General features: G+C 45.0%; 1 protein-coding gene across 1 annotated transcript; it reads right to left on the bottom strand.

The window, feature by feature from the left end:
* Positions 1 to 1,696: 1,696 nt before the first annotated feature.
* Positions 1,697 to 24,667, bottom strand: LOC119396370 (uncharacterized). Its single transcript, XM_049417065.1, has 16 exons — positions 24,167 to 24,667; positions 23,610 to 23,718; positions 22,375 to 22,451; positions 21,894 to 22,028; positions 21,250 to 21,318; positions 19,481 to 19,686; positions 17,632 to 17,698; positions 16,045 to 16,122; positions 15,321 to 15,546; positions 13,546 to 15,185; positions 12,329 to 13,505; positions 11,300 to 11,325; positions 8,159 to 8,240; positions 7,361 to 7,458; positions 6,291 to 6,348; positions 1,697 to 4,613 (listed from the first exon to the last, which is right to left on the bottom strand). Exons 1-16 carry the CDS (start codon positions 24,290 to 24,292, stop codon positions 4,432 to 4,434), a joined length of 4,356 nt encoding a protein of 1,451 aa, XP_049273022.1. The 5' UTR covers positions 24,293 to 24,667; the 3' UTR covers positions 1,697 to 4,431.
* Positions 24,668 to 25,263: the final 596 nt, after the last annotated feature.

Here is a 25,263-nt window from a genome sequence, read left to right on the forward strand (position 1 = left end):
ACACGATCTCTGTTTCGCAGCGTGAACACAGCTGATGATCGAAGTTTCGAGCATTAATTCTCTTGAGCAACAACAGTGCGGTACTAGTTAACAATGCCTAGTACGGAAGGCAAGGCTTTCGTTTCCATGGTATTACACAGTTGGTACATGTGCTAGTACATTTTTGCTGCTTATGAGTTCCAAGAACACCAGTCATGCTTTTTAGGGAAAGACTAGAACCTGGAATTTACGTAGTGTTACGTGAAGTTTTTCACAGATTTTCTGCATGCGCGATGCAGCTTTTCTTTTTGTTTTGTAAACAGTCAATGCCGCAGAGGTGGTGAGGACACGGGACGTACACATTGTTAACGTGAACATGTTGCTGCAAAAAATGCATCAAAAATACATTCTACGATCTGAAAATAGCACTACTATCTCAACATCCATACTTGACCTTTTTTTTTACGACTGTGAACAGTGGCAGGGAAAAAAAAAAACAACGGCAGGAGATCATTGCATCATGTGAAGCTCGATATTGGGACTTGTTGCAAGAACGTAACAACCATCAAGTGCCACGCAACCGAAACAGGCTGAAGCAGTCAAGTGGTATATGACTGCTCGCAACAAAAAAGGTTGCGTGCTATAACACTTCAATGGCATCGTCGTTGACAACAACATACACTGATAACAAATGAACATTCCTTCTCCAATCTACCTAGCAAATGTACAAGAAAAAAACAAACTGTTGATTAAGGCATATACATATCACTAGCCATCTTTACATTACAGGCATAGCATCGACTGCCTATCACATAAGTTACAACATTTAACCAAGAAACAATCAACATACGAAGGAGGAAATAAGTGTGAGGGAAGCGAAAAGCTCCACAATGAATTAAAAACATTCATGCACATTCCTGGCAACCGCATGAAATGCATTTCATTTGCAACTTCGGTGCATCGTCAATGCATTCACCTGTTGATGCTTCAAGACAAGCACGTCTTAAATCCCAGCCATAATATTCTTGCTAAATGTTGCTGTGTGAAAGAGGCTATAAAGGAATGTTATGTCAAGCTGTAAAGCCGAGCCTTAAAGGGGTCATGAACCACTTTTCCAAGTAATGATCTAATGGCCTCAGTATCGGAGTGTACTGCCTCCCGAATCGATTGCCGCATAAATTTCTTGAATCCGTCAAGAATCAGCGGAGTTACGGGGGTTTGGCGCACGCTCCCAGCGCTTTCTCTCTTTTCTCGTGCCGACGAGCGCATTGGAAGCTAGACAGGGAGGGATGGCATGGGGGAAAGAAGTTACGCCAGCGCGCGTCATGGAACGCGATCGCTCTCCCGCTGTGATTCGCTTGCGCGAGTGCGGCTACCGTGTACTGAGGAGTGCGGCGCCGGCACGTGGCGGCACCCCGCGGCAAGAAGCGCATCTGATCCGAACGCCGCTCTCGATTTACGTCGGCTATCGGCCAATAAGCATGCTATGTCTCTTGCGACGTACAGCGGACAGACGCCCCGCCCACCGACGAGAGTGAGAACCGGCCTCTGTTTGAAAAGAGGGTGCCTGGGGAAACGGCAACTTCGCGCTCCGCTTGTGGCCATTACGCGGCGCGCACGACTGTAATATTTCGCAGAGCAGTTCATAGCCGTGTCAGCTTTCCGCAGGATGTGTTTTTTCAATCAGCCCAAGGGGTGCTTCATGACCCCTTTAAAATAGCTGCAAACACACATAATTTTCAAACAAAGTGGTGTCTGATAATTTGCTGTCTTTTCGTTGTAAACAAGGTTCAGGTATATTCATATATACAGTTTGTGGAATAGCAGATGTGTCAGTCCTACCATTAGAAAGACTGACTTACCTACTTCAGCTTAATTGTGGGCAAGCCAAAGACAGGCTTAAGGTTCTAGCGCTATCTACTCATGATGCTTCAGGGCTTACACAGTGCCTGCGTGACCACAGTTAGTAGTCTGTCAATAAACAGGCCACTGCAGCCTAAAAGAACTAAAGATCCAAGCTACTGCATTCTTGAGGTTCTTTCCTTTAGCAGTGAAGGCCTAAAGAGGGTAAAATGGCACCAAAATCTGTGTTGGCATATTAATGTACAGTTGCCAAATCCTGGTACGAAATTCAGAGAGATATTTTGCTCATCGCACCTCTAACCCAATGAACACAGGTGCGTAGCGATTGCAGACAAAATGCCATCCACGCAGTTGCCATGGAAGTGCACGCAAATAGATACTAATGAAGGTTAATAACTTAGGATGTTAAAACATAAATTATCGAGAAAACGGTGCCATGTTTGAGTCTTTGCGTAAAGTACAAGCAGAGCTACGAGCAGAGATTTCACTCACTAGGAACTATCATCATAAAAACACTCGGCGCTTCTCAATGGTAAGGTAAAAAATACCTCTTCAGTGAGACGACAGGCGAGTATGACAATGCTGCCTTAAAGCAGCAAAGAATTGCAGAAGCGAGAAATCAGCCGACGGCATTCCGTTCAAGGTCGGAGTTTTGACTCCTGGCCATAACATGTTAAGGTTTCCGTGCGTGCTAAAGAAGCACGGTAGGTGAGAATCGTTCTCAGCTGATTAAGCAAGCCTCGCTTGGCGAAAAAGAACCTGTTGGCATAACAAGTCTTCATCGCTTCAAAAAGCCTCCAATGGACGCGCTGGTGTGCTGCCGACAGCACCAATGCGTCTTGACACACAAGTTCGGACAGAACGTTGCCGACCACAATCTTCACCCTTTGTTCGCTAGGTTGTATTCTGGAGGGGCGCGATCAGTCACGGGAAGCTATCGGTACAGGTTCCCCGTGGAAAGAGAGCTAGCCTTTTCGAAATGGTAAGCGTACTACAGGCCAACGCTATTGGTGGCGCCACATTGAATAGGAACCACTATTACAAGTGAAAACGCTCTGAGGAAAAAGAAACTTGGTGAAAAGCTTCTGCAAGATGGTGAGCTGTACAAAAGCGGCATGAAGTTAAGCGAAGTAGTATACACACTTCCTCGAGACAGCTGTCCTCCAAAAACAAAAGTGCGAGAAAAAGAGGTGACAAAACAAGAGTATGTCATTGGAAAGATAGGGTGAATGACACCAGCCTCAGGCCATGACGACAACCATCTAAACCGCTTGCAGAGCTGATCTGCCTCAGTCGGGAGATTCGCATTCCACACTGAATTATGGGTTAAAAAGAGGCAGCGAAGGATAGTCGTCTCTGGCAATGAGTCAGAATACTAAATCAGTCCTAGGTTAACATTGCCACTGGCCTACCATGTACTGCATCTCAAAATGCCCCGCACTCGGTTTCAGAGGATTACGAATCGTGCAAGGCTAGACATAGACATGCACCTGTCTGTGTCGACCTTGCGTAATTTACGAGCCTTGAGCGTCATGAACCAAGTTAATTATCGAGTTCAACGCCGAAACACGAGGCCCCCCCCCCCCCCACGAGCCGTACAACCAGGCTCACTTTCACGACAGCAACAAAAACGCACGCCAGAATCTCACCTCTGCAAAATGTTCGATATGCAAACAGGCACCGTTTCCCGAAGTAATAAAAGTGGCACATAAAACGAGGATTAAATAAAGTAGGAATAAATATTAAAAGAGGGAAATAACACCTGCGAGAAAGGAAAAAAGAATGCGACATCTTATGCAATTAAAAACAAATTACAACTCCTTTTCGGTTTTCTCCGAAAATCTCTTAGCACCATAGAAACGACGAGTCAATAATCGCTCTCCTCGTCAACTAACCAGTAATAGTTGCATGTGAGTTCATCAGCTTAAAAAGCTAATGTATTAAGTAGCAATGCCTTTGAACAAAATCAGGCTTACTATCGCTGCAAAAGTAACAACCTTCGTGCTAGTGCCTTACAATGTACTAGAGGGGGAGGCAGCAGCAGCAGCATTGGAATTGTGATAAAATAGCTAACTCATTGCAGTAAAACTACTAATAGAGAGTTAACCGATAGCTATACCTTTCAGCATTACAGTTTTGACAGAATGTCAGGAGAAAAACCAGTGAACGAAGGCATGAGCGGCGACACCTAGTGATGCTGCACACAAGTAGTTTGCACTGGGTTCTGTGGCTCGGTGCTATTGCCGGCTGGTGTGCATGTTTTCACAGTGACAGGAATATCACGATACAATACAATCTTTCACTGGATAAGTATCGCACGATAAAATAAAGCTACAGCACATTATCGGTTCACCACGGAACAACCACATGTTGCCACGAGCACAGATGTTCGAATTCGCATCCGAGTATTCTGGCAAAACGGTAATGCTGAGACGCACACGTAGCATTACCAGGAGAGTAACACTGTACAGAAAGAATGTTGCACCCAACTAAACGAGAACATCTGCAGGGCACACCAAACACCTGCACACACCACAGTTTTGCTGCATAACAAGTGATGTTCGTTGAGAACAAGTGTGACGGTTGTTTTCAAACCTGAGTCCAGTGTTCAGATCCCGATGAGTCGTTCGGGCCCTGCGAAAGGGGACGATCGGAAAAGTCCGGAGCCTTGGATACCTTTGGCTGTGGCGCAGGCCGTTTCTTGGACATTCGCAGCATGGCGATGTTGTTTGGTTTCTTGGGGACGTCGGGTTTCTTCAAGCCAGCCGCAGCTGTTGGAAAAAAAAAAAAAAAATGTGTACGAAGCCTTTCCGAAGGAACAAGTCGTGAAGAAGAGTGCAGTGTGTTGAAGATTCAGGTTGGCAGCTGCCAATTTTGATACGAGTGCATGTGAGAAACATTACTATAAGCTGTCTGCCATTATTTGCCACAACAATAAAAGACTACATGGACGCGGGTAATAAGTTTGGCTGCTATAGTCTGTTTGCATGCGCAAATAATACAGACTTCACAAATGCCCTCAAAAGCTATTTAATTCCTCAATGCTGCTTCTAGATTACTATTGAGACATATATAAATTCCGAGCGTTTCGTGTATCTTCAACCAAACATTTTAAAAATTCTTTGTCTCGGGTGACACAAATAGCATATTTTTTGTAACGCTGATTTAGGTACTACAGTAGAACCCCGCTGATACGTTTTTGAAGGGACCGTAGGAAATAAACGTAAGAGACGGGAAACGTAAGAGCCGAAAAACAGGAAAAACTGCAAAATATTTAGTGGTACAGAATTTTATTTCAATTCTTACGAGCAGCACGAAGATTGGCGCGCTCAGCCGCGATCTAGTCGATGGATAGAAACGCGGAGCTTAGGACGGCCTTATCCACAGAAATGTAATCAAGGTATGTGATTTTTTTAACACCAACAGCTGTAGGCATGAAAGAACTAAGCACACGCAATCACGACCGGCGCGGCGAGTCCGACCGCGAACCGCACGCACGACCATGCGAGCTCCAACCAGCTCGAACTCCTCCCGTTCTCCGACAAATAACGATGATGATGAGTCTACGCCAACGCGATGGCAGAAGTGAATGCCAATCTCGAAGGCCTTGCTTTCGCAAGCAATTACGTCATACACGCCATGTTTGTGCAATGCAAATCTCAGAGGCTATGCTTTTGTCAATAGTAAATGCCAATCTCGAAGGCCTTGCTTTCGCGAGCAGTTACGTCATAGACGCCATCTTAGCAATTTGAATCTCGAAGGCCATGCTTTTGTTTGCATCAATTGAAAGATTCTGTTGCTTGCGCCTCCCATGCGGCTAATATTACGGTCAAACGAGGCCAAGCTGCGTGAAAATGCACCATGGCGGCTCTCTTTGGTAGTCACTCGGTCGGCTCTGAGCGCACTTCGCGACGTATCATACAGGAACGGTCCGACAGTTACGACGTAACAGCGGGGTTCCCAATACATTGTATCCTATGGGAGCTATGCCGGGACCGGCGGAAAACGACGTAACAGCCGCGAAAACGCAGCAGTGAGGAACGTAACAGCGGGGTTCTACTGTAATAAGATATCTTTACCTACACAGATTTTAACGATTAATTTGGGGCGTAACTTGCAGTAGATGAACTGTACAGCGTCCTCACAGACACCTAATGCAGTTGTTTCCACAACATTATCCTTAACATAACCATTTTATTAACAGTTGCCGATTCCTGCTTATTTTCATTTTCCCATTTTAAGCATTCCGTGCTAAAAGAATAGCTGGGAATTTCTTGAAGAACAAGGTATCATGAAAGGTCCTATGTGAACAGCCAGTCAGGTCATACAAGTCGTAGCAAAAGGAACAGAAGTAATTACCTAATGACTAGTTATGCGAGGCTATCAAATCCACACTACCGTGCAACGACCAGTGGCAAAGAAAAAAAACGAAGCGAAATGTTGCTTACTTGTAGGCTGCGTGGGGGGCGTCTTTTTCTTTGCTTCTTCCGATGTTCCAGCGTTCCCCTACAGAAAGCAAGAAGAATTGAGAACGTCAGAACTCACACACTTGGGACAGCGTATTTCATAACTTGAAGGGGCCCTGTGTTTTGACCACAAAATGTTTGTTAGGTGGCACTGTCAGCATGTGTCACACCATTAGCACTGTCAGCCTACATCACACTGACGTAATTTCATGCACTTCTTGCAGCGAATGTCACGTCAATCCGTGTCACAACGATAATTGGTTAAAACTGTAACGTACAATTCACGATGACACGATACTGTGGGTAACGTAAGCAAACTAAGGCAATATGTTTTACGGCTAATTTAACCATGACACTATCATCATTAATGGGTGAGGGTACTGAAACAAAGAAACATGCAATTGCGACCGAACTAACAATGATTCTGTACTTCCGGCTGGAATTCTTGCTACAGACTGCGCAAGATGCTCGTCCGAGGTTTACGCATAAGGTAGAGAAATTTCATTTTGAAAAGAGTGTGGCGCCAACTACTGTAACTTTTTTTTAAATAGTCACAAATTTTCTTTAAATTAAAAGTTACTGTGAAGATTATACATCTGGAACTAAGAAAAACAAGCCTGGGGAAGTGCAATTTGTTCCAGAAATTTGTGACAATGCTGAAGACGTTAATTAAGGGACAACTGTGACAAAATTTTACTCTCACTGAAGCGACTGTCAGTGCAAGGCAATTAAGGAGTGCTCCTCATGATTCTATAAAGTGTACCGCAAAATTATCTGTGTGCTTATTATATTATCTAATATCTGAATGAAAAAAATATACCTCACTTTAATAACCTTTATACTTTAGGCACACAACTGAAACTGTCAAAAGTGACTTTGCACATGACTGATCATGTCGAGAACACTAGAATCTGCTCGATGTGCCCGTAAAGAGATCGAAATTCGAGCTTGCAAGTGTTGGCATTTGCGAACCAGTATGATCACGGTGAAGCATTACTGAGGCTTGGAAACAATAGTTAATGAAAAATAGCTGGCTGACTTGCCGTGCTTACCTTGTAGAAAGGATTCAGCCTCCCAAACGCCTTGCTCAGTGTGCCCGAGATAAAACCGCTGCCCTCACTGCCGCTTGAGCTTCCTTCCTTGGACTGGCCTGCATCCAGAATCACGAGTAACAGTCAGACACTCCTAAAAAACTTGAATGACAACAAACATTACGATGACAAATGATATATATAACCTAACATATCCTAACCTAACAGACAACCACCCCACATGTCAAACTTGCCCTAACCAATATTGCTTCTTTCCTGCCAGAAGCACTGATAAAGATATGACAACACATTTCAAAAGCTTTAATTATGGTGGAAATTAAGGATGGCAGGAAATATGTTAGCATCAGCCCACATGTTGAAATCTTAATTACAATTTTTGCCTGAGGACCGCCATCTTGATTAGCTTAAACTAAGTGTGCGGGAAAGTGCAATAGCAGGTTTCATGTATCAACTGTGCAGTACACATCAAATGTCATCATAGCCCATGTTCCAAGTTCCATTTAAAATGAACAAAGATTAGCGTTAGCAGCTACTTTGTGCTGCTTAGCCACACGAGTGCATTCACTAATGCAGCTGCTAATCTCTTTGGCGTTAGCCGCTGCTAACACTAAAGAGATTAGCAGCTGCATTAGCGAATGCACTCGTGTGGCTAAGCAACACAAAGTATATTTGTCTAGTATAGAAAAAAGCAGAATGTCTCACGATAAAGAGATGCATAAAGCAAAGCCTTCCAATACTAGTTCGTGCAGAATGCCACCTGTTTGCCTTCTACAAGCACCGAAATCAATGCATGCTTACTTTTGCTCCCAGAAGTTGCTCCTTTCTTGCTCGGTTTCACGTGAACTTGCGCAACGTCATCAGGAGCGCCTTGCTTCTCCAGCTGGAAAATGCCAAAGGCGACACACTTTTCAAACAACTATATTACCAGCTTCCAATAGCAATCCAATACCAACTAACCAAAGTTTCTGCTAGGCTAGCCTACATTTTGAATTCAGAACAATGTTTTACTCACTTTCCATGCATGCAGTAAAACACATGCACAAGAAATCACACAGCATGACTCTTCTTTTTTTTTTTTTAGATGCAAAGCATCTCTTGCTCGAGGGTATGTCCCACGGCGTTGGCCTTGGCGTCCACACTCACACTACGCATGCGCAACTCTCCTCCTTCCCTCTCCTAAACAGCTGCGCGTTACTCTCTCCACTTCTCTCCCAGCATCTGCTTGCGCTTCTCCTGCGTTCTGGCTTCTGCTCTCGCGGCGCATGCGCTACTCTCCTCCTCTAGTCTCCTCTCCTTCAAGTGGTAGAGCGCTGCGCGCGTTCAGTCCAGCGCTTGCTTCGGTTGACTCCTCTGCAATGCGGGCTCGACATGCTGAAATTCTCTCCTGCGCAACGCTGCGATGAGCGCCAGCGCATGCGCGTCCCCTCCCCCTCTCTCTTTTCTCCTACGCTGCTCCCCTCTCGCGCGCCTGTCGATCGCGTTCCCCGCTCACCCTGTGAGAATTAACGGCCAGGCTAGAGAGAAGACACGACGCGCGTAGTGTTCCTCTTCGCGTTCTACGACGCGAGGTCGGTAGCATGCCCAACGAACGCCAACGGAACGCGATCGTGTAAGTGCTCCGGCTTCGCATCGCCTCGTGGTCCCCTTTAGCGGGAGATGGTGCAATTCTTTTTTTGCAATTCTGGGGTTTTACATGTCAAAACCATGATATAAATTTGAAGCATGCTATAGTGGGGGACTCGGCATAAATTTTGACCACCTGTAATTCTTTAAAATGCATCTAAACGTAAGTACTCGAATGTCCTTGTATTTTACTCCCATTTAAACACAGCCGCATTGACCAGCAATTGAACCTGTGACCTTTGACCTCGAGATTAGTAGCGCAACACCTCAGCCTGCTCAGCTACCATGGCATGCAGCCTGCCATACTGGCATGAGCAAGGAGGTCCAATATGATGCCGAGATCTAGCTTCATCATTTCTGGGGTTTTACATGCCAAAACCGCAATATGATTATGAGGCACGCCATAGTGGAGGGCTCTGGAAATTTCGACCATCTGGGGTTCCTTTAAGGGCCCCTAAACCACCTCCGATAATGTTTTAACATCGTAAGTAAACGTGCGCATCGAGTTCAGAATGCCGTCACGATTAACGATGCCAAACATGGCAGCGCTACGAGCCACGGGTGCCCTACAAATTCCTACAAAAGAAGCAATCCCTTGTCCTCTCCGGGCCTTTCGGCAATCCTCAGTCCCTCAGCGTTTGCCATGACGTCAACATTGTTGGCTGCTCATGTCATCCATAAAAAGAACCTGTTTGTCTGCACGCAAGTGCGTGTGCTCGCTGCTCTTCCACCTCACACGGTGAGGAAGAGCACTCGGCCAGGAGGAGAGACGAGTCGACGAACGGAGCATAGCGAAGGAAAGAGCGAAACGAGCGAGGGCCCCTTTTGTATCATCAAATGAGTGTAACTCCGCTATTACAGCACTGTTTTGAAAAATTCTCATGGCTGCGTGCTCGTTGTAGACTCGTGCACAACTGCAACACCACAACTAAATTTCAACCTCTGGGTGGTTTAAGGGCCCTTTAACGTGCACCTAAATCCAAGTTCACGGGCCTCTAGCATTTCGCATCAATTGAAATGAAACCGCTGCAGATGGGAGAGAGAGATCTACCTTAAGGGGGGACGTGGCAATGGGAATGGTAAATTTGGTCAAATTGTTCAATTTTTCAATTTATTTTTTTCTGCAATCCTGAGACCATGTTTTAAGTCATGGTGAACTATTAGACCAAAATAAGCAGTAGAAATTGAGGAAAAAAAAAAGGCATTTTACTAGTGTGCTGTCATCGAAAACTATGAGAAAATTGGGCTTTAGAAAATGCAAATCTGAAGTTTTCCCTTGGCACAGTGCCACCATATTGGTGTCATCATAAAGAAGACAGATAGAGCTCAATATAGCTGCAAAACTGTATTTCTCCAATGAAAAATAAAACCAGCTTCCTTCAGAGTTCCATTTCCTTAGCTTTTAGCTCCATTTTCTTTGAGCTCCATTTTCTCAGCTTTCATTTTTTGAACAGTTGCTGTCAGTTATCCCTGTGCCATTTCACAACAAATAAAGATATAACCATTCCGTTTTCTGTGCTTAGATCCTGAGACATTGGTGAGTGCCGTAAAGCTGTCCATATTTGTCTGCACGTCATACAGATTTTTATAATTGGCTTTTTGTAAAAGTTGTTAGTAAGACAATATGTACAAGAAATTTCAAAAAATTTTGTGTGTGCTTATTTGAACATTAAAAAATAAACCAATAGCATTATGGCACAGAATGGGCCCTTGTGAATATCCTTATGCAAAAACCTTGATGAACTTATGTCTAATTCATTAATTAATTTTGGGATGACAATGAGAGTCTATCAAGTGTTGTAACTCGAAAACTACAAAAGATAGCTCAAAACCGATTTCAGTTATGATATCAGCACAACATATCACATCTGCATGCCAAATTTTATCACTTTATCTCCATAAATAACAAAGATAGTTTTCATTGCCACGTACCCCATTAAAGGAAGCACTGGCTTCTCTTTAAGACAGTAACTGATTGATTGACTGATGATTGATTGATTGATTGATTGATTATTGATTGATTGATTGATCAACATTCAAAAGCAATACATACATACTTAGCATATCACTACTAAGCTTTCAGGTGAGGAAACACTCACATATATCACCAAGAATGCAACACCTAGTTCAATATGAAAATTTTTTTTTTGCATTCAGTACTTTTATGCACTGCAAATTTATTTGGGAGTGATGAGTAACGATTAGGACTTCCTATTTAGAGACAAAACTAACCATTCCCATATTATGCTTGCTATTGGGAGTCATCACAGTGCCCTTATGAACTAAAAGAGAAACGTGAATGTGATGTACGCTTACCTTGCAGCCAGCACCGTCTGAAGAATCTGGAAAAAAAAAAAAAAGAAAGGTTCACGTACTGTGTAGGTAAAATCATTGTGCTGTGTCGTGTTATATTTCACAAGCCTGACGACAAAGGCAATGCCTTGTAACAGCTTGTTTAACAAATTAGTCTTAATCTGCCAAAATTTTTTTGGTTTCCTCCAACTATAGTAGTATTTCTGCAAATGTATCGAATAAAATATAGTCACAGACACACACACATGCTTTCTGCTCATTAAGCTGCAGAGGCCTCACTTTTCTGGGAAGGGAGGAGACGGTGAGGTTATTAAGAACTTCTTGCTGGATGAGTTGGTGCATGATATGTTGTGCAAAGAACGGTCTAACACAGGGAAAAAAACTAATGTAGACAGAAAGAGTGCAAACTTTCTGTCTACATCGTTTTTTTTCCTGTGTTTGTCCGTTCTTTGCACAACATACCATACATAAGAGGTTATCAAGGCTATGCAACTTTCATCAGCGTCTTCCAATGGAGCCTTTTCATGTTTGTGTTACCAATGTGATACATCATATGAATACTGGTGTGAGTTACAGCGCTAAGAAAATGTCATTTTTCTAGCATTCTTTGTCATTTTGACCAGTTGTCTTCGCTCTTGCAACTATATTCATGACATACACCAGAGGAAGTTTGTCTTTGAATGGATTAGCAATTTGACAGGAAGTAGACACATTTTGCATGTTCCCATTTCGATTGATATATTTCCTAAAGCATCAGCTTTTCTTTGTTTTTTTTTACACCTCTTGCAACATTTCCACATGAATTCTTTTAAGTACTTGAGTGTTCTTCGATAAGTTCAGTACTCGAGGAAGCAAGTACCACATAAACGGACACCTACGGGAGAAATGACACACAAGCGCTGGGTGTCTGTTTGCACTGCTTCTTCCCTCCTTCATGGTGAACCAACTCGCCCAAAAGGTATTGATGAAGTTCAGTACTACTTCATTTTTATATATTGCTAGCCCAAACTACTTCAAGTGCATACAACTCACCAGCGGAATCCTGCTGCGGCTGACGCCGGCACCGCGGGGGCGCAGACGGTCCCAATGGTCCGAGAAGTGCACTTTCCGAGACCACAGTTTTGCTCTTTTGAAGTCCGGACTTCTTCGGTTTCACTATAACTGCGTACTGCGCTTGGATTTCAGCCAGCCTCTGCTGCTCCTGTTGTTGGTGGGACAGTGAACCGCGAAGCGCTTCGTAGATACTAGCATCCGAGAACGAGTGCTGTAGCGGGAGCTTGCCAGCAGGCACAGAACTGGCTGGTTTCGAGACTTCAACCGGCTCTGGCCGAGGAACCCTGATCTGTGGACGGTACTCGGAGTGGTGCTTCACGATGCGCGTCCCTTGCTGCCTCGTTGCACCCTGTGCATCTGCCAGGGCAGAGTGGCAGGCATACACATTTTCGTAGTCCGGACTTCTGATGGCCGACACGCCTTGGCGTGGGTGGTACACGGGAGCGAAGGGGACAGTACCGAAAGATGGCACGGACGTCGCTGAGTGGGCCATCGGATCGCAGGAAGGTGGCAGCCGGTGCAGCGGTCTAGATATCATGTGCGGCGTTGTTCTCGGCTGGGGTGGCACTTGGTAAATGCTCTCAGATGGTTTTTTCGGGGAACCAGCGGTTGCACTGCCAGCGCGCCCAGTGTCATACTTGGCGCCGAAGCCGTAAGTGCGTGGCGGCTTTGGAGGGGGGTTGCTGGTGAAATAATGGGCTCTGCCACTCTTGCCAATAAAGCCCGGTTGCACCGGGTATATGGTCTCGTATGGTGGCAGCGGGCGTTTCACTTCTGTGTCTATTCTTGCATGCTGCTCAGCATGAGAACCGGGAACATTCTTCACCATGTGTGCAGGCCCTGACTGCAAGTGTCTGGGCTGCAAAGCTAGAAAGCCCTTCCATCTCGCATCTTTTTCGCAAGGCGCATCAGTCTCCGTAGCATCGCTAGATTCTGCAAAGAGGGTGTCGTACTCCGTTCCCGATCGTTCGTCATGCGTTGTGTAGATGTCTGAGGTGTCCATCTCCGACGAAGACGCGGCTAACGGGTCCTGCCTCGCATTTTGACGGGGAAACTCCTTCTGGTTTGCGTGCGTACGAAACGCGGACGGAAGAGTTGCCGACTTCTCCTTGGCAGAGGCAGGCGTCATCCACGGACGTGCTGCTTTCACAGCCGTCTCTTCGTGTGCTGACCTGCGAGTCCCCTTCGACCTTGACAAGCCGGCTAGCGATCGAACCCTTTCCCATCTTCACCTCATTGCTATTCAGGTCTTTCTTCACAAACGTCTTTCCATCCCATACCTGTTCATACTTGGACACGGAGCCGGAAGCGATGCGGTCGTTGAACGACTTCCGCGACGTGAGATCAATGATGGCTCCCCGAGGATGCTGCCTTATAACGTTTTCGATGCGATTCATGTTCTCCTTTGCTTCGAGGTTTACGTTAATGTAACGGCCGTCGGACAAGCGAGACATGAGTTCGTTCCTGGCCAAGACCATGTCTGAAACGTTCACGTAAGTGTTGTTTAGAGCCGATATCGGGACGACGCGCGATTGTGGCTTTGTCAGTTTTGTCTTTGGAGGAAGCCGAGGAGGTGCGTCGTCCTTCCGTGGTAGGAAGTCATAAATGCTGCTTCCTCGAGGTTCGCACTTCTGGGGCTGCACGCCGTCGGCGCCGCTCGCCAAGGCAGGTAGCGTGTGAGACTTCCTTGCTACGTTGGCAGCGTAAAACGGAATAGGGGCATACAGGGTCTGCACGGTTCGCTTTTTTGTAGGTAGCTGCGGCGGAGGATCGCACTTCTGACCCAATTTGGACGAAACACTGCTGGAGAAAGAGTTCCTTGATGTTTCCGAGAGAGGCTTTGAGCCCGGTGCGTTGTTGCCACCGTGTGAGTTGAGACCGGCAAGGTTGGAGCTGCTCAAAGATTTGTACAGAACGTTCTTCTCCCACACATCGCCACTGTCGCCATACCAACTGGCTGCGAGGCACTGCGGTTTAGCAGCTGCTTCGCTCGATGAGCTCACCATCTGCATGGGTGTACTTGTAACCTTTGTTGTCGTAGCAGTCACAGGCACAGACTGTTCGGCTTGGCTTGTCTGGTTCTCCTTTTTTGAAGCTGTGCCCGAACTTGCTCCGGTTTGCTTCTGGCTTTTCTCTTGGTCTCGAAACTCCTTCGCCTTTCGAGCTGATGGACCAAGGCTCTTGCGCTTCAATAGCAATGGCTTGAACTTCGACGCAGACGGCGTTTCGACGCCATCGGGAACTTGTGCCACTGACGGCCTTCGCGGCGCGACTCTCTGGCTGTAGCTCCTGAACACGGGACGCCTTCTGTTTGCCTCGCCGCCGCTGACGTCGTCCGAGTCAGACTTCTCGAAGAGAGCTTTGAGCCTCGCTATGCTGGGACGACGAATCACGGTCGCTTTTCCAACAATCTTTCCTCCGCTGTCCGCCACTTCCACTTTGCCGGGCGGATCCTCCAGGCAAATGTTAGTTGCGGAGAGGCTTCGGACGCGACTAAGAGTTGCAGCCTTACTCTGCTCTTCGCTCGTTTTCTTTTTACCAAGGCTCTTTTTCATTTGCACGGGGTCGTCTTTGCAGGACTGGCTGTCTTCGTCGTCTGTAATAACTGAACTACGCGAACCACCCCTTGCATCGGAGGATGACAACACGGAAGACGATGTCGCCACGGAGTTGGGCTCGGGACTCCACGACATGGAGCGGTTGGCCCGAGACTGTCTCTGGGAGGCATCGTCGGTACCGGTCGACTCAGGCATGGGTTCTTGTGACGGTTGAGCCTTCGACTCTTCACTACCAGCGGTCACTTCTTTTTCTTTATCACACTTTTCATCTGTAAAGGCAACAAACAATGCAATTAGATTACAACTAATCGAATCACACTAGACTTTTAAGGGCACACGTGAAGAACTGGCACAAATGTTCAATTTTGCTGTCGTGCCAAGCCATATCATTTTATACTAGTTCCGATCTACAGGGTGAAAGAACTTGCCATTTTCCGCATTTTCCTTTTCTTCGCTTCTGTTTTCCAGACCGAGGTCGTCGAGGTTTTCGTAGATCTTTTCGTTGCTCTGAATGTTTTCTCCAGAACCCAGAAGTGGTTCCCCGTCTTCGTCGAGGTTTTCATAAGTGTGGCTGTCTATTATCCTGAGCTGCTGCTCGAAGAGAGCGGCCACTACACGATGAACCAGCACGTACTGCTCCTAGAATACACAAGAAGAGCGACACAATTCAAGCACTTGCTTGTCCCTGAAACCATGTTTAACTCTATAGTACCATGTTTAAGTTGTCAGCCAGCGCAACCTTTATTGCCATGTACACATTAACGAATAGTACTTTACTTTAGAAATAAGGAGCGCTGTTTACAAGTCTCACGGTACAAGTCTCATAGCAATATCACGTAGCAATCTAAAGCAATGAAATGCTTAGGTGTAAAATGCAATAAACATTTTTCCCGTAACACCTCACTGAGACTTGCCATGACACACATGCACAGCTTAGACTCCTCTCAATGTAATTTACCTGCCAGCACCCCCATGCAGCTTGTTCTACTCATCGAGAAAAGCAAAGTCTGGCACACCCCAAAGCACACAAGCAGCTATAGAAACAAGCCTCATGAAAGGCTTCGCCTACATTTTATGCTGCAGTGATGAAGGTTAAAAATCTGGAAGCAAAAAAAAAGGAGTGCAACAGCTACTCACCTTAGTCTGTACCATAGCAATCCTCTGCATTCGCATCTCCCGGATTATCTGGTACAAGCTGAAGGAATCGCTCAACTTCTGAAAAAGGAAAGAAAAAAGAAATTTTGTCAACGAGGCTTCAAAGCTTCCAAAACAAACTTATTCAACACTTCAATGTGAAAAAAAAAAAACCCTTTTTTTAAGAATACAGTTGAACCGCACACGTCAAACTCACTGAAAAATGGGAATTAGTATGGTATATCGTATAATGGAGTGGACGTCTCGTAGAATTGTTTCGGATCATTGGACAGGACTCTTGGGCTTTTTGCTACGAGTGACGCAGGCCTTGCGAACCTCACGAAATTTGTCCCAGTCAGGGAGAGAAGGCCTTCTTTCCTTTCTTCTCCGAATGTAGGCCTGTGGCCGTGATGTAATGATCGCTACCGAGGTCTACCAGCAAATTTGACCACACGGCTGAGCCAGCGTTTTTTAACAAAGGCGAGATCCAAGACAGGGTCCCTAGTCGAGGAGGTGCCGTGTCTGGTGGGAAAGGCTGGGTTCGTCAATAGAGAGAGTCCCACATCTCCCGCCACAGGCTTCTGCCCTTGACCGTGTCGTGTGGGGATTTTTTTTTTATTTCTTATTTTTCCACGGTTTGTAGTTGGCGATACGGGTTACATGCAGGCGTGGGTTGTAGGCAAAAAATACGGTATCGATGTAAAGAGCGACTCAACACCTTCATACACAGCTGTGCGTACTTGTCGCGTGCCTATAGTCTGCCTTGCCCCAAATGTTCGTCTTGTGTTTAAATACTATCATACTCAGCGTGCTTCTTGGGATGTTGAACGCAGCGGTGACAGCAGACTTCTTTTCTCTACCAGGTTCTTCCGTTTTACGGCAGCCATTGTGCTAACAAAGGGAGCGGAAAAGCGAAGGGCAATCCCGCACGACGGCTGCGACAACAATGAATCATGGGTGAAACCACGCGATGGCAAACGGTAGTGTCTACTCGCTCTGCACAGCACTCTTCTAATCACACCGCAGACGCTCCCAAATGCAAGTCCTCTTCCTTGAAAAAAAAAAAAAAAGCCAACCTTTTGTTAATAAAGTTTATTCCTCCTCCTCCTTCTTGTGAGGCACTGCGTGATGTTCACACTGCCCGATGTTTGATATATCAGGTGTTCCAGCTATTTTTGTTCAGTGTAACCGTAATTTTTCCTATACATTGACGTTAAAGCATTGTCGTGTTTGAACATAGTTCGATATAAAGGATAATTCGATTTACCCGAATTCGGCAGAGTTGGGTTTGACTGTATATCATAGTATCAAAAGGTCTTGAGATACGGAGCACTCATGCAAGCATGCCTACCGTGTTACTTAAATGTTAACTTTACCAATACTTATAAATGTGAGCCGCTACTTAATCATATCCAATTGCGGTCACTGTGCTTCAGAGGGTGTTGTAAACAGATAGCCTACGAGACACTATACAATACACAATTTAACAGCATGATGTAGAACAAGTGATGAAGCACCTCTGTTGCACGATTTGGCATAAGGTATCACGCAAGATGTGCAAGATGCCAAAATTTGCAACGAGCAACTCACCCCGACTCTCATCAAGCCCCAGACGTAGTCGATGGCACAAATCGTTCCCGTCCTTCCACATCCAGCACTAAGGGGAAGACATGGAGGAAAGGCTTAGCAATACGTACGTTGAAATACTGCATGCATATGAAAACACATCTGAAGTAGATTCACGAAGACACCGATGGCACCCACATAAACTTGGGGTTTAGCATAGCAGTTGAAACAAATGTGGACTATGTTTTCACGAGGCATAAACATTAGGATTTTGCTGTTCACTGGGTCACAGGCATTAAGGTAACGGGGCCACAGAAAACGATTTTCACTTGTTGCACATGTTTTTGCCTTGCCATTCAGACCACCACCAAAGCAGAAACTGCGAAATAGCATCTCACTAACATTCATATATACTCATGACGCTTCCAGGAGTGGTCAACAACTTGAAAGTACTATCATGCTGCAGGAGAAGAAAGCGAAACGCCTTTATATTGCAGCAAACATAAGTAGGCTGACAATGACTATAGTGATGACGATATGTTGCTTGGCAAGATGCCCGAGAGAGAAAAAGGCATTCAAAGTTGTTTCAATATTGAGCACGGCGACAGACAATATGGTGAGGCCAACTGGAAACATAACAATGGTAAAATATGTCATATACACACTATAACCGCATTCAGGCACAAATTATGACGGACTGTCTGTAGTTTAGTCAAATTTACACAACTTTATTACAAGGCACTCGATATTCTATTGCAAGAAAGATAAGATGGTAATGTGTTGGTTTGTGCATATTTCAGTAATAAATCTTAATGAGATAATCATTAAAGATCTATTTATTTTGAAGTGAGCACACTGCATTTTTGTACAAAAATAGTCAAATCTCAGACTCAAAATCTATTAACAATTTGTTATTAATTATATTATTATTTAAATTAGGTGGGTAGATGAGATTAAGAAGTTTGCAGGTATTACGTGGCAGCAGAAAGCACAGGACCGGGTTGATTGGCGGAACATGGGAGCGGCCTTTGCCCTGCAGTGGGCGTAGACAGGCTGATGATGATTAATTATATCCATGGCAAGTAAATAAGAAATATAGTTTTAGCGTGGTTCCCAGAATGCGGTGCATTGAACGACTTGTCCAAACACGGTACAGTGCCTTCAGCAAAGTGATCCTCTGCACCAATGCAATGAAGTTGAATGATCATAATAATATCTAGGGTTTCACGTGCCAAAACCACGATATGATTATGAGGCACGCCGTAGTGGAGGGCTCCGGAAATTTCGACCACCTGGTGTTCTTTAACCTGTGCTGACATCGCACAGTACACGGGCTTTTAGCATTTCGCCTCCATTGAAAGGCGACCGCCGCGGCCGGAATCGAACCCGTGACCTTCGGGTCAGCAGCCGAGCACCGTAACTACCGTACCACCATAACTACTGCACCAGCTGGTGGAGTTTCCCTCCTCCGCACCCTCACTTCCCATTCTCACCCCTTGCTATACTATACTATACAAGGCTATGCCATGCTAGCTTGCCTGGATAGCCAAGTGGTCACAACGCTCGCCTTCGGATCGTGGGTACGTAGGTTCAAATCCTGCCTCGCTTAGGAAAATAATTTCCCCAAGAATTTCTCCATTTCTATCTATTTCGTTCTCTCTCTCTTTCTGTGCTTGTCTCACCCATTAGAGTTGCTGCATCCTGTGCCGGACAAATCGGCACACGTGTTCTGGGAGCGAAGCAGAGGAGGAAGAAGAGAGCATGTGACAGTTCATAATGATCATTTCTGTTCGCAACTAACGGAGCTTCTACAAGCTTGAACAGCTCTGCTTTTAAAAATATGTTTGACCTGGCCCAATGCTTTTTTACGCACCTGCAGTGGACAAGCACGGGCAAGGCTTCCGAGGCCTGGCAGTCTCGCACGAGCCGCACGAGGTCCACGATAGGGCCCACGGAGGTTGGCACGCCATGGTCTGGCCACGACCAGTAGTGGAACTGGCACAGCGTGCGCTCCTCAGTGCCACAGCGGGCACGCAGTGTGCGAAGCAAGAAGTCCGGGCACACCTGTTTCCATTTGACCTGCGTCACAGGCAAGGAAATGTGCGTTGCGTTCAGGCGACGATTGACTGAGAGTAGCGAGTGACTGATAATACAAGTTGAACAAGGTTGTTAGTAGTGCTTATTCCGACAATACATGGATTTAACGATTTCCATGGCACTGAAACTAAATTCTAAAAGGCACGCCTGACCTGGATCCTAACGCATTAGTAACAAAAGAACAGCCATGTGATATACAGGTTGTCTAAACAGACAGACGTAGATGCCCCAGAATTGGTAGCTGACATTACAATTCGTGGACTTATTTATCTTCGTCAAAGGCACGTGTTAGTTTTGAAAGAATTAGGCAGCAACGTCATGTCATGTGGTGTCGCTGTCCGTACTTGTCATTCATAAATACAGTGGATATGGCCAAAGTTCAGGATAAATTACTGTAAATGGCACACAGCAATTTGCACACAGTACCACAACAAGCACTACGATTTGTAGTACAAAAAAACAGCTACTATATGTCTTTGCAAGATGTAAAACTAGAACAAGTAAGTTACATCACATATATAAAAACAAGGAGTGTACAATGCACGTGCAACTACAAAAATTTAGGTAAGTACAATTTTGTGCCTCCTGAACACAAAGAGATGTAATAACTATTCAGTAAACTTGGAATAGCCATCTTAAGAACTGAGTGTCATTATTTCTTTTTCTTTATTGTAACAAAATTTCTGGTTCTAAAGGGATGATTGTTAGAGTGACTGGATGATTAATTAACAGTGGCAGAATGGAAGTGAGTGACAGGATGGTTGAAAGAGTGTGACTTACTGAGTGATTTAACATCTGAAAGCAACACAGGCTGTGAGAGACACCTATTTGGAAGGGACTGGGATTTCTTTAAATTATTCAGGGCTCTTTAAAATGAATTCCTTTCAAATTTTTTTTTTTGGGGGCAGGGGTGGAGAGCATTTTTATGTTATGGCATATTTGGCAGTCACTACCAAGAAGTCAATCCATATTTAATAGGTGAACCATAAATGAAAGCAAAATAGAAAAGTTTTTCCTACTATGAAAATCATATACCACTACAAAACAGATGAAGCAATGTGTATACACTCTTTTCTTGTGCACAGTGCAAATATAGCTTTTACAATTGAAATCGGTCAAGTTCCTTATGTCCAGTGATAAAGACACATCACACTTAGTCGTGATAGGTCTGCCTTTTTGCAAGGAACATACATATCTCCAAACTTTGAGCTCAAGGATTTAGCATTTGATCGAATGTCCCAACAACATCAGCACATCTGGCTGATAAGCCAAAGAGATTTATGAGAGATAATATGATAAGGTAAATAGCAACAGAAGAAGAAGCAAAAAACAAAGGAATACTGAATGAAAGAAAGTTCATAGGGTTGTTTTCGTTTATATATTCTGCGTAGCAGCCACAGTGTGGCATAAGACATCAAGTAACAAAAACATGATTCATCTTAACTCTGCACTGCAGCCTAGATTTCAGAGGAAGTGTGGGTCTTACACTAGCAAACACAACAGGACACAATGCAATCAAAGGCTCTTGCTGCTTTCACTACTTACGAGTTCAACAGTGATATTGCCATACTGTTTCTTCTCGCCTTCATTAGGCCAGTATCGTTCGCATTTGTACTGAAAGAAGAAAAAAAAATGTCATTGGTAAATGCGAAAAGCTGGTCAGACGTAGAAGTCTGTTAAAAAGAGTCATAAAAAGTTCGCAAGAAGTGTTAGTTAAAGTTCTCAGTGATTTATTTATTTATATACAGTACAACTAAATGCATTTTAAATGGCGTCATTACTTAGGAAAGAAAAGGGCAAGGCACAAAAATGGGTTAGCATCACAGAGATGAAAACAGTCGTATAACTGGGGGCTGATTGTGAAATAATGCAGATTAAACACTTATACACGCCGACCAATCAAAAGTCCACGCTTACACCCTTGTGCAATAAATGGGAAAATGCACCGCAATGGGATGGTGTCTGCTACATAACATTACACTGACATCACAATATGCCAGCATTGATCCAAAGAGGGCATCACTTTCTGTAACACAGCTGGTGTGAACCCGAAATGGACAGCACTGGCTCCTCAACAACTTGCATACACACAGAGTTCAATATACCCAATGTGGAGTTAGCAATGGGGGAGCTTTATTACGAGTATTATTCGATAATGCATGCTCTACATGGAGAAATAGTGCACACACCTTCCCCGATTCCTTCTCATTGCAGGCCATGATGATAACTTGCACTTCACACTCCCAGATCATCCTCCAAAAGTCCATAACTGTCGTCGGCAGTGGCCCCTGGGATGCTATGTAGGCTCTGGAACCACTCGCACCCTGTTTTTCATAGTAAAAGAAGATTCTGACACTTCTTGTATAACGTCAGACGGGAAAAAATACAAGGCACTTCAGAAATTTTGTGCAAAACGAACCAAACAATGTGCAACACAGGCCAGAGAATACACCATGGGGACGCACAGGCCCACACAAACTTTAAAGTGGTTCTCTTATGGTTTATGCAAAGCAAATTAAATCAAACAATGAGAAAGAAAAAATTGTGACTGATATACCACCAAATTTTCCGTGTTAGTCCCACATAGTGTTGTTTGAGTCGTTTGTCATAATTAGGGTGCATCCTAATGAGTGTTACTTCATGTGCTTTAGTTTTCTACAATTCACATACCTTGATTAGGTTGGCATTAATGTAGTCCGAACCGGGCACTCCAGGATACTCGGATAAAATAACCCTCGACAGGTCATCTGTAACGAGAGCAAGCACCTTCCAGTCTAAAACAAGCGACGTTTCACAGTGTACGTGAAAGATACAACAAGAAGCCACAAGGATATGCATTGAACACAGACACACTGCGCTGCTTTAAACAATTGCCACTTCTTCCATAATCACAGAAAATTGCAGTACAAATAGCAATGAGCATGGAAACTGCTTTTGTACTACAACTCTCTTTTGACAGGATTAACAACTGGAGATTTATCACAACCCCCTCCATACAATATGTTAAGGTAAATGTAGAGTAACTATATACACCTAAGCACAGAATATTTTTTAAGATGACAGGATGCAGAAATCACCAGTGCTGCCTATTTAGGATGTAATGAATGTTGTCAAACCTCACGTCAACAAAAACATTGACAAGAAGTAAATAAATCATTTGCTACCGATATTTGAGGCAAACACGATGCTCTGAACACACTTGCAACATCAGATGTCACATACGATTCTTGAACGCTGTCAATCTTTAGGGAAAAGAAGGCCTGGTGAAGTCTGTAGACTAAAAAATGTTTGTCGCACGTTCTGAAAGTTACTCAGTCGTTGTAAATGGATCTGGAGGACATGATAATGGGCGTATAGAAGCAACAGGATGCAAGCGGCCACCAGTTGAGTTTTGCTGAACATGTTTATCGCTATTACCGCCCCCAAGCTTTAGTTAAGAGGGCACAAACTTGCTGAATAAACTGGTGAGAGTTTATCGACATACTCTGCCTGCTCGTGACCCACCACTCCTATGCAACAGGACCTAATGTCATTAAAGGTGACGGAGAGAAAAAACGTAATGTACGTGAATTCTTGCAAACATACAAACCATAATTTCTAGATTCGCCTAGCCATGATGGGCTACAAGCGCACCACTGGCACACTCTAGCGCCTCAAGGGCTGTCATGTAATTAAATGAATGTGCTGTTACGCGTGCAATTTTTGTTCAAGTTAAACATGTGTGGCAGAAGCACGAGGATAAAACAAACATGAAAAATTGGTATGCTTTGCTCTCCAACTTTTTTTCATGTTGTCTTTGAGCTGCGCCTATGCATCAACTCTCTTCGAAACACAGTGCCAGTTTCTCGTACCTTGATGTCATAAAGTTTCTAGATAGAACGTCGTTCAAAGAGTGACATGCTTACATGGTAGAATGTCTTTGTATCTGTTCTTCTTTCTGTTGACTTCCTTCTGACCTTCGGTACATGCATATTCGGGATCATGTTTGAGGCGTTCCGTAAGTTCTTTCAAACTCTGAAATACAAATGAAGAAAGGTTAGGTCAGCGACGTTCGTCAGATCATAGGAGGCAAAGACGTCGCCGTCTCCACAGCAAAGCTCAATCGCAGCTTCGGTTCATTTCGTGCCACAGGTTATGCACAGTACACCAGGTATAAACTGCAAACGATTCGAGCAAAGTGGCGTTTCTTGCAATCCAAAAGAGGACAACACTTGAGGTCATAAACTCCGTTATACATGCATTAAAAAAAAGGGAGGAAGTAGCTGCAGCACAGACGGCCGCGCCGCGAATGAAAGGCAAAAAATTGGGCCATGGCGCTATTTTTATATCAAACAGTCAACGACCCGATGTCCGGGCTTACCATTAAACGTAAAACCATCCGTAAACATTATCCCTGCAAACTTATCGTTCGGAAAGCCTTATGCACAGCGGGAGAAGTGAAAGAAAACAGCAGCGCACGTACCTGAAACTCAGCTTCGAAAAGGTCGTCCCCAAGTTTCTTGCGGGCCTCCAAAGTTTCAAAGTGGTTCAGGAAGTTCTTCAGCACGACTTTCAGAGGCATGACGCAGTTCGGCTGACACGAATACATGTGAGCCGGATAAAGTGGGGTCCCAATTTACGCTCACAAAGTAGAGAGACCCGATGAATGAGCGAAACGCTACGAGTGAATACGGCCTCCCGTCGTGGACAAAGCCATGCGAACACCGCAGCAGGCTGGGGCCAGCATAGCTGACGCACTACTCGTACACGATGCGAAAGAAATGGGTCAGCCGCTTCTCTACGTACGACTCGATGAACGCGAAACGTCCGTAGTACACACAACGTCCTTCAACGCATTGGGAAGCTCTAGGAGTGACAAATATTCTCGCCCGCAAAACACAACTAGCGAAAGCACAACGCGATCTTTTTACATTTTTTTAGCAGAAAACCCCCGCTTGACAATGGCGATGCCGCTGCACTGGAGCGCGTTCCCACTCCCACATCCGGTTCTTTCATTCCATTCCGCGCACAGCGTGACGCCCTGACGTAGTAGCCTGCGTCCGGATTAAACGCATGGCGCTCCGACAAACCTGTGGAAATTATCAGAATTTCTAATGGGTTCGAACGAGAGATAACTGAACGGTATCTGAGTGTGCTGCCTCCTTCGCTAAGCGGCACCCCGCCAAAAATTGCGCGCGAAACTGAACCTAGTCGACCAACCTTGGTCACTTGTTTGCTGTTTTTTGTTTTGTTTGCATTTCCCGTCTTATCTGCTGTCGTTTGCTTGTGGACATTCGGTTCGCGACGGGAATTACAGACTCGTCGGGTGTTGCTTAGGAGACTGCTATCGTTCAGGAAACAGTGAAATTCTTGAGTGACCATGTGTTCGTCCTTGTGACTCACTCTGGCCAGCGGGCTGAGGGCGTCGCGTCGAAATATGTGAGCCGCCGCAGCCGCCTCTGCGCGCGTCTCTTGTGGGTGACGATGAAAAATGCACTACTGGTCGTGCTAGCGGTTCTGGGCGCGCTGGGAGTACTGTTCATATCCATCTACCTCCTGAGAAAAGCGAGGAACATGAGC

This window comes from Rhipicephalus sanguineus, chromosome 6 (genome assembly GCF_013339695.2).
Source record: "Rhipicephalus sanguineus isolate Rsan-2018 chromosome 6, BIME_Rsan_1.4, whole genome shotgun sequence".
Lineage (NCBI taxonomy): Eukaryota > Metazoa > Arthropoda > Arachnida > Ixodida > Ixodidae > Rhipicephalus > Rhipicephalus sanguineus.

Coding starts and splice junctions, on each gene's coding strand:
- LOC119396370 (XM_049417065.1), bottom strand. CDS start 24,292: ATGTATTCGTGTCAGCCGAACTGCGTCATGCCTCTGAAAGTCGTGCTG. Junction 19,687..21,249: donor GCAATATCACTGTTGAACTC/GTAAGTAGTGAA, acceptor CCTGTGACGCAG/GTCAAATGGAAACAGGTGTG. Junction 6,349..7,360: donor GGCTGAATCCTTTCTACAAG/GTAAGCACGGCA, acceptor TGCTTTCTGTAG/GGGAACGCTGGAACATCGGA.